Source organism: Ipomoea nil, unplaced genomic scaffold, assembly GCF_001879475.1.
Source record: "Ipomoea nil cultivar Tokyo-kokei standard unplaced genomic scaffold, Asagao_1.1 scaffold1043, whole genome shotgun sequence".
In the NCBI taxonomy this organism is placed as follows: Eukaryota; Viridiplantae; Streptophyta; class Magnoliopsida; order Solanales; family Convolvulaceae; genus Ipomoea; species Ipomoea nil.
In genome coordinates this window covers 4,413,053-4,423,127 of record NW_017617471.1, presented here as the reverse complement: position 1 = coordinate 4,423,127, position 10,075 = coordinate 4,413,053, and the positions used below count along the sequence as shown (strand labels likewise).

The 10,075-nt window shown below is 33.6% G+C and overlaps 1 protein-coding gene across 1 annotated transcript; it reads right to left on the bottom strand.

The window, feature by feature from the left end:
* Positions 1–459: 459 nt before the first annotated feature.
* On the bottom strand, positions 460–5,505 carry LOC109182340 (protein PIN-LIKES 6). Its single transcript, XM_019332497.1, has 11 exons — positions 5,154–5,505; positions 4,430–4,817; positions 3,923–4,002; positions 3,726–3,850; positions 3,206–3,327; positions 2,650–2,862; positions 2,302–2,376; positions 1,805–1,905; positions 1,584–1,636; positions 1,309–1,497; positions 460–728 (listed from the first exon to the last, which is right to left on the bottom strand). The coding sequence occupies exons 2-11, from the start codon at positions 4,622–4,624 to the stop codon at positions 607–609; spliced, it is 1,275 nt and encodes a 424-aa protein (XP_019188042.1). The 5' UTR covers positions 4,625–4,817; positions 5,154–5,505; the 3' UTR covers positions 460–606.
* Positions 5,506–10,075: the final 4,570 nt, after the last annotated feature.

Genomic DNA, 10,075 nt, shown 5'->3' with positions numbered 1-10,075 from the left:
CTAGACTCTAGAATACAGAAACATAATAATAAGATCACGATAACTAAATAACCAACATGCAAAGAGTATGAATAACCAAACGATGAACACAATAAAACCAAACAAATTTACTCTAATCCAAACTCTAAATCGCAAAGAAATTTTTTTTTCATAACAAATTTGCATACCTTGATCCATTAAATTTTTCTAATTGCAAGCTTAAATAACAAGACCACATCAACTGAATACCTAACATGTAAAGTATATGAATAACCAAACAATGAATACAGTAAAATCAAATAAATTTACTGTGATTGCAAACCTCTAAATCACGAAGAAAATCTTCATATTTCAATGGATAATCACAACACTCAAAGAAAATTGAGGAAAAATTGAGAAGGAAAAAACAAAAGAAAAGGAAACGGATTCCCTATTTGGCCTAACTGGTCCAAGGGCAATGATCATTCTTAGATACTTGTGAGTGACTAATGCAATTATATATTTATTGTAATAAAAAATCTATATTTCAAAGTATGTATTATGGAAAACGATACTCGCAATAATGCTTACTCTATAAACAAGTGATCACTGGGCATGGTAATTTTCCTGGCAAAACTACGTACAAACTTAAAACAATATGTTGAGATACAGGATAATCCAACCGGCCATTGAGAAAATAGCAAAGATATGAACCCAAAACAGGACAGCAGCTGCCTCCCTCCCACACCCTCTCAAATTTGCAACCGCACCTGTGTGGAAGTGAAGAAAGTATAAATGGCGATGGAGCGATGACTAGTCACGATAATATTTTTAAAATTGGAAGGGACGTTTGCCAAGCAACACGGGAACATAGTCCACATATAACTGTGTGTTTATTAGTTTTATATACGAGTTAATATCATCTGAGGTCCTCCGAGTATTGTGGTTTTGCCACGTTTAGTCCTAAACTTTCAAATTGACCATTTATGGTCCTTCGACTTTCAAATTTAACCATTCGTGGTCCAAGTGAACCACCCATGGTCCTTCGACTTTCAAATTTAACCATTCTTGGTCCAAGTGAACCACCCATGGTCCTTCAAGTTTCAAAATTTAACCAGTCGTGGTCCTCTTAAAAGGACCATGGTTGGTTAAAATTTAATATTTGAAGGACCATGGGTGGTTAACTTGGACCACGGATGGTTAAATTTGAAAGTCGAAGGACCACAGATGGTCAATTTGAAAGTTTAGGACTAAACGTGGCAAAATCACTATACTCGGAGGACCTAAGATGGTATTAACTCTTTTATATACATTATACTCAACAAAAGAGAGTTTTGGAAAGAGCTTTACCGGAAAGCACGGATGTGGGCATTGTATGCTGGAGGAGGAGGACGAATCTGAACATCTTGTCACCGGCAGGAAGGAAGCCGAGTTTATCAGCCAACATGACGATTCCAAGTCCAGTTGGAGGAACTAAAACCAGCCGACCAAATATGATTGCAGCAGTTGTCCGTAAACCAAGTTTTGAACTTCCTGGACCTGCAGATTTTGACAATAAGTTGGTAATGGTGGTGGGAGTGATGTAGTATAGCAGAAGCATACTAATTAAGCAGAGTTGGCTTTACCTTGAACAAGATTGCCTCCTAATGCCAACAATATGCAGGGAATCATGGCCTCCCTGATAACGAGAGACAACAAATTAGACTCAGAATTTCGTAAAGTTTACTTCCAAACCACAAAAGGAGACAATTGGACCATCAGACATAGGGATGATCAATGATCAGGAATAGGGAAACAATAAACCAAAGGTGAAAGTAAAGCAACGACAAAATGAGTCTAAACATACCCAAGAATCATGCAGCTGTCAGTGAAGAAGTAAAATGGAGCATCTGAAGTGAAGATCAGTTTCTTGAAGAATGGAACGCATCCTAGGAAAATGGCAAGAACCTGTTGAAAAGATAGCAGATTTAGTATTTTAGTGGTTATAAGGCCAGAAATGATAAATGACCTTGGGCGGAAAATAAAGGAGACAACCCACAAAGCACACAGAGGACGGAGGCATTTAGAAGACTAGTCAGCTAAATGTTGAAAGTTGCATTATAACAAGTTGAAATACATCCCCTTAAGGTGGGGAAGAACTCAGTAGTTTCGTGACAAAAGCCTTATTTAAGCCTGAAGCCTTATTCTATGATTCCATCAGTGCTGCTGAGAGTACAGCTACCTTATTTAAGCTTGAAGCCTTATAGTCTGATCTTGTCTTAAATATATGACAATGTATAATTTGAAAATCCCAAAGCTATGGAGCATAAGATAGACAAGTAGAAACTTAGCAATTCCACTTACCGAAGCAATTATGGGGGGTTGAATGATTTGCTTGAGCTTCAATTTTTCATACAGAAACTTGAAGAACTCCTTAATCTGCGTGAAAATCAAGCAATGAATTCTGATGATAAGTTCAGAAGTATAGTCAAATTAATTTACTGCTAATTCCTGAAAAGGGAACAGTTAACAACTGCATAAGGCTCAACGAGTTCATCCATTATTGCAATATGGACATTAACTCCAAAATACCAAATTTTTAAATAGTTTCCTATTCGAAGTAGATTTATTCATCTCTAATTTTTCATACATGAACATAATGACCAGTGTCCAGTTCTACAGAACAGCAAGACACATTGGGTCTATTCTCACCTTATTTTTCTGTGAACTAGTTGACACAGGAACTGCAGGCTCCTGTGCAAGCAATGGAATTTGCTCAGGGGAGCTATCCTTTGCAGCAGCATGGGAGCTATCTCTATTAGGAGCCTTCATTGGAAGGTGGCCACCATCTTCAATGTCAAAGGTACCTTCAGGAGGAGGTGCAAGCATATTGAATACGTAGGTGTACAGGACAATTGCACCAACCTAAGTTCAAAAGTGAACAGTTACATTGTCAGTTCCTTCCCCACCCCTTCTCTACTTGGGTGAAAGACCCAAAACAGAACCCATAACTCATATTTTCCCAAATTGATGGTAGTTAAAGACAACGCATAACTTTCATAATAATAGCAGAAAGTTTGAATTTTTGTATAAAGTTATAGTTTTAGAAGCTGAAATTCTATTTATATATACACAGAAACAATTAAACTTTCTCCACAAGCTGGGTGAACTGGTATTTTTGAGAAGGTTTCCAGAATTTTGAGTTTGAATAGCTTGAAGAAAAAGACACAATAAAGTATGAAGGCACTGGTAGTGAAAAACAACATACCCATTGACCAAATGAGATGTATGCATTTCCATCTTGAGAGCACTTATTAGAGTCACCGAAAGGATTTGATTTATCACGGCATAATGCTGCAATGAGAACAAGTGGTACATTTCCAATATTCCCTACAGATAAATGCACGGACTTTGGGTAAATTTTAGTAGCAATAAGTTGCAAAAAACATTGTCTACTGAAAATGATGCAATTTATGTAAAATCCTAATCAGGCATTATAAGGCTAAGACCGTTCCAGTCATCATTTCTTCTATTTCATCATAACTTCAATAAGACTAGTTCCCAGTCATATCATATGCCATCTGCTGACAATAAGTACATAATAATTCAAAAAAAAAATAAAAAAATATTATGATTTAAAAGATCTGGCCAGTTATAGATTTTCATGCAAACACTCCTGCAAAGCTCTATTTTAGAAAAATTCAGAACACCCAAAACTATACATAAACAATCAAGGAGGCTACAGAATACGCTTCTAAACTGCAATGTCACTCATGATACTGACTTACCTATTCCAATTTGTATAATAGTAAACTTGAAAAATGGATACGGTGGACGGACGATTGTTGCAACAACTAGACCTATTATGGAGCCTGATATTGTGGCAATGACAACATTAACAGGGATAAACCACCTGGCAAAAAGCAAAGGATATCATTAGATAAGTTCAACACCAAAGTTCCCATAAAAAGATCAGAATCATCACCACTGAAGCATCTTCTCGAATGTGATTGCTTGCCCAAGTTGAGAGAATATCAGGCATGGGAGCAATAGTGAAAAGACCAACTGCATGAAGTTTCATTTATATTAGTCAGTACTTAGCAGGCATATAGAACTATGATCATTAGGATTTTATATACACACACACACACTCCAAGATGAGGAATTTTAAAGCAAATACTGAGAACATGAAATTGAAACATCCTAAAGATACCATGAAAAAGAAAAGCAGTTCCATAATAAACTATTCACATTTGGGAATTTACATCAAGCTGGTTCCTCGTCATATCTAACCCTGGACACTCTTTCAAACCAACCTAAACATAGATCTAATCCTCAATATCAGACTAGCCCATTAACAAGCACATTCTCGTAGCACCGAGATATGGAATATAGATCCCACTAGATTCATTCGACTAAGTTACAGTTTCAAGAAGTAAATCAAGAATGAACAGCGATCAGTGTACTTCAATCTACACTTGAGAGTACTTACCCCATTTAAAAGCTTTCTTCCATTTGCAGGCAAGATATTAACATACTTGGAAGCCATGAGAAATCCCAGGAAACACATCGTGAAAACTTTAGCTATAGGTAAGACTGCAATCTTGATAGAACCAAGCAAGGATGTCCCTCCACCTTGAGATTCTGTGAGAATCTCCATAAGCAACCTCTGCACCCTATCCATCATACTATGAAAAAATCTCTTAAACTCTCCCTAAGATGAAGTAATTGGCTTTCCCGGTCACCCGAGGGGAAAAGGACCTGCTCTTAGTAGTAAGCCACCAGAAACAATTCGCATACAATGTTCTCCAATCAAAACAACTGAATCCCAAACAGCTCAGATTCTTCAGCCCAGAAACGCCAGATACTCCACCACCTAACTGAAACGCAATAATGAAACAACACGACAAGCCAATGAAAAAACGAAGCATAAATAATATCACTCGATTGCATAAAAGCTAATGATGCAATTATGTATATACTCAGATTCAAGAAACATAAAAGATTACAGGTAAAAAAAAAAAAAAAAAAAATTAAGAAAACTAAACAAAAAAGTTAACAGAAGAATCATCATCATTATATTTTAAAAAAAAAAAATTAAAAACGGAAAGAGGAGCGGAATTGATCGTGGATTACCAGTTAAAAGAGCCAATAATTGGCTCGTGTTTAGTTTCTGGAGCAATAGAAAATTAAAAAGAAAAAAAAAAGTTATTTACCCTTTATCCCCGTTAATACGTAAGGTCTTGGCGAAAAGACTGGAGACGAATCTCGAATACTTGAGCTGCGGTTGGGACGATGAATTGAGTCATCACGAAGCGCTGTGGACTATATATTTATGTACCCGACAGCGACAATAATTGAAGCATCAACTGTCGTGTCCCTACTCCGTATTATACTATACTTCTTCTTCTTCTTCTTCTTCCTCCTACTCCGTCTCGGTGGCCCGGTTGAACAGTTGCGGTAATTATTTCCCGGCAACGGAGTTACGATTTAACTGCCGTACGGACGGCGGTGGATTGGGTTGCAAAGTGCGTACGGATACGTTTCTCTCACCTGAAATTTCCACTGGAGAAGGGACGTTTAGTTTGAATGAATTATGGGGGAAATAAAATTGTAATTTGGTGAGAGTAAAGTATGGATTACACCTGTATGAGGGATACGTGTTTCATGGGGTTGGATCAATATGTAAATATAATACTAAATTTCATTTTGTTTCGACCCGTTTTTAAAGATTTGTGAGAAAGTTTCACACAAGTTTTTGTCTAATACTAATAATAACAAGGGTCAAAAATTTATTTTCTTTCTATTTTCTCTTTCATTTCCTCATTGAATTGCAATTCATATGGGAGAGGATATGAATTGCAATTCAACAAAATGAGAGATTTGTAATTCGGTGGAATTGCAATTTCTTTAAATCAGACACTGTAATTCGAGTGACAAAAAATTATGTTGTAATTGAATTGCAACTATATCCAACCAAACAACCCATGAAGAGTGAGGACGCATTGACTCCAGAGTTTAGCCATTTGGCTCTGCGGTTTCCGTTAAATCCAATTTTAGGTGATAGGTACATTTCTCTCTACCAAACTCATCACACATGGTTTTCTTATAACTTTTGAATTTAAATCTATGGGTTTAATATTGTTTTTAATATAATTGGACTCCTCGTGGAGTCGTGAGTAACTTCAATTGAATTGATCAAATAATTGTTTTGGTAACAAATTCTAAACAACTTATGTTAAATTATCTTTTTGTTGTCCTTTTTTTATTAGAATTACTAGGCGATCTTCATCAAAAATATAAATTTACAGAGTTTCTCATAAATAACAATTACGGACTTTCTCATCATAGACAACAATTACAGACTTTCTCATAAATAAAAGTAACATACGCATTATTGTAAAGAATTTTTATTTCTTTTTAATAGATAATATTTTGAAAAATATTATGTATACTCTTATTCTTTATTTTTAATTTTTATTCCACATTTAAATTTTGATATAGACACTTGTGATGGAATCCACGTGAAAAAATAATTTATCGTGACCCACCATATTTGAGAAGGATTGAGAATACATATTGAAAAACTCTAATTTTTTAGATAGAATTTTACTAAAATTCAAATTTGAAACAAAATTATTGTTATTTAAATTGTAATTAATCAAAGCAAACTACATAGATGCCGTTTAGTGTTAATAATAAAATAATAATGATACGACAAGTACAACATAATAATAAGTTATAAATTTCAATTGAAAATTGTGTCAATATGTTAGGCACGACAACTACAGATTAAAAAAATTATGTTATTGAGGCAAACTCCATCTACGTGGGTCGAGTTGTTTGATTAATAATCACAATATTTTAAAATTGATCTCAATAAAAATAGTTTATTAGTCTTCTCAATTTGAATCGATCAACTAATGATAACAATTTCAAGGTTGTATCAAATTTTAAGTGGTCGCCTTTTTGTTTTGTGACAAAAATGTGGAATCGCTCACTCCAAGAGTTCTCATGTGACTCAACAAACCAATATATGCTAAATTTTTGTTCTTTGTGTACAATGAACCCCTAATTTTGAAAGATTACTTTCATACTGTTACACTGATAAGGCTTAATTATTTAATCTCTTATTATAAATTACCATGTGATTAGTTGAGCTGCCTATGCACTCGCTTTTGTTTTCATAGAGAATTACCGCTTTCATCACATGGAGCTGCCATACTAGCTTTATGTCAATGAAAACAACCACCATCCGTCAAATCAACAATTGGTGGCTATTTTCCTCCCAAATGCTCTTTCAGATCGGGGTGTGGGACATCCTTAGGGTTGGGGTTCAGCCTTTTAGAAAAACAATTGGACCTATTTAAAAAAAAATTATAAAATTATAAATAAAAAATAAAATAAGTTTACACATAAAATTTACATAAGCATAGAATGTAATGTAGCCTAGTTAGTATTATATAATTATTGTAACTTGCGTCAATAGATAATAATATAATTTAATTACATTATTTTATCATTTTAGAAATTTTTATTGAAACTTTTTTTTATCATAAATTAATTACATTATTTTGGACTTAAATGTATTCCTAAATTTTACTTTCTAATATGGTGGATTTTAACAAAATTACGAAGTATATTTTTTTTAGTCTCAATACAAATATTTACATCAAAATTTCACATATAAAACTAAAAAATTGAGTTGTGTTATTCTGCGGGGCCATGGTTTTACGAAATTTCACGCGCCTACTCAAATTACTTTGTTTTGATTTGAGATCTGAACCTGACTTGAGGGGCCATGAATCCATGATTTCACGAATTGAATAATGTGTTCAGATAAATTGGACAAATTATACCATGACCAGGGCCTACTCTACGATGTAGATTTGGGTCTACAAATTATTAAGTTATTTATTTATATGTCAAAATATAAAATTTGAAGATTATTTTATTTGATCAGCATTTACAATATAAGATAGACCTTAGTTCATGGTAGAATTTATTTCGGTTTAAACTCCCGACTTTTATTAAAAGATGAGTTAATATCCAAAATGGTCCCTTGACTATGTCATAATTATCAATTTGGTCCTCAACTATCATTCTTACCCAATTAAGTCCTCAACTATGTAACTTTTACTCAATTAAGTCCTCAACTATACAATTCTTACCAAATTTAGTCCTCAACTATATAATTCTTACCCAATTTAGTCCTCTGTATTAATTTGACTGTTTGTTGACTGTCAAAAGTCGGGATAAAATTATAATTTTACAAGATTTCTCCTTCCTCTCCATTTAGCAGCGCCAAACCATGCAGCAATACACTTCGATCAGATTTCGATCGTCAAAAAATCGTTGGAAATCAAATTCATGGGCTATCCGATGCATAACCACTACTTCGATACTGACAGGTTTAGAACCCAACCGGAGCTTATTGCTACATGGTTTGGCGCTGCTAAATGAGGAGAAAGGAGAAACTTGTAAAATTACAACTTTATTTCCACTTTTGACAGTCAACAAACAGTCAAATTGACAAAGGACTAAATTGAGTAAAAATTGTATAGTTGAGGACTTAATTGGGTAAGAATGATAGTCAAGGACCAAATTGGTAATTACGACATAGTCGAGAGACTATTTTAGGTATTAACTCTTAAAAGATAAGAGTGCATGACCATTTACGCCAACCAAACTGGTTAAATAAATAATTTCTTATAAAATATTTTTCATATTTTCAAACTAACCTTAAATCTAATTATCATATCGAACACTTGCATAAATTTAAACTAAAAAAAAAAAAAAAAAAAAAAAAATACATGCAAGAGAATCAAAGTTTGATATCTGTCTATATCTCAAGTCAGGCAAGAAAGGTGGAGGAAATATGAGATGAAAATGATAGGGGAAAGCCATCCAGCAAGGGAAGGGATTTAATTAGAAGACAAGTTGAAACTTGCAAACAAAATTAAAAAGGTTTGAAATATTTGGTTGCACGCATTTGCAGTATTATTTAATGCATTTTCTGTGAAATTTCTGGGAAGATGACAACATCATATATTCATATCATCTGTTTCACTGTTTGGCTTGCATTTATTGCCTTTTAATATATTTCTTTCATCACCTACTGCTCAGATCAGAAGTCACTAGTCAGTACCATCAGGCATCACCCAATCCAAATGTCTAGCATTTCATAATTTCTTTTATATGTATTATTGGACCACATTATCATAGCAAGTGAATTTTATCTATTTTTTTTTTTTAAAGTGAGATGAATTTTTGTTATGATTCAGATTTCAAACTGGTCAGGATCTTATGATCCAATCTTAGGTACATGGTGAGGTAAATCGAGTCTGGTCGTTGAGATTCACATATAATTGTACACAGTACACTCCTGCACACAAGAAGTCCAACTCAATCCCACAACTTAGAGAGTCCAACTCCAAAGTGTCTATGGTCACAAATTATTCTGTGGACCCGCGTCCAAATGTTCACAATTTACGTTTTAAAAATTCAGAATTTATAATCTACAAACACACAATGTTAACATATATGTAATTAATTGTCTTGTTTTGTATTTCAAATAATGCAGTCACACAATATTAACATATTAGGATTTGATGACCCCTGTATTGTATTCACAAATTTTCTTCTACAGCTGTTATGTATTTTGACTTAGATTAGAAACACAATTTATATGTTAGAAGTTTACAATTTCAATACTAAAAATTACACAATTTATATAAATTGTTTAAGGAAAGGTTCACCTTTCAGGCTTTCAAGATGGACCATGATCCATGACATAACAACTTGTCTATGGTAGAGTTCAACACCATCATTATACCATAGATCATGATCGATCTTGTGAGGTGGACTACTGATATAAAGTTCATTTTTAATATATTAAATATTTATTTTTTGTATACTACCAAATAATGAACATTCAGTACACACAAAAATAAACATTCATAATAAATATTTATACATGATTCACATTGCAATATAAATCATAATCATAACTATAATACTCCCCAACTTTAATCTAAGGAAAATGTAATGTGTTATTTTCTACTTCTAATTTTACTTTCACATATAAAATCTTGATGTAAACACTTATATTGAGATTCATATAAAAAAGAAGTAACTT

What these genes read in the sequence shown, in the direction of transcription:
- LOC109182340 (XM_019332497.1), bottom strand. Translation starts at nt 4,624, where the DNA reads ATGATGGATAGGGTGCAGAGGTTGCTTATGGAGATTCTCACAGAATCT. An exon ending in GAAGAAAGCTTTTAAATGGG is followed by an intron (nt 4,003 to 4,429) that starts GTAAGTACTCTC and finishes AACTTCATGCAG; the next exon opens with TTGGTCTTTTCACTATTGCT. An exon ending in TTCGAGAAGATGCTTCAGTG is followed by an intron (nt 3,851 to 3,922) that starts GTGATGATTCTG and finishes GCTTTTTGCCAG; the next exon opens with GTGGTTTATCCCTGTTAATG.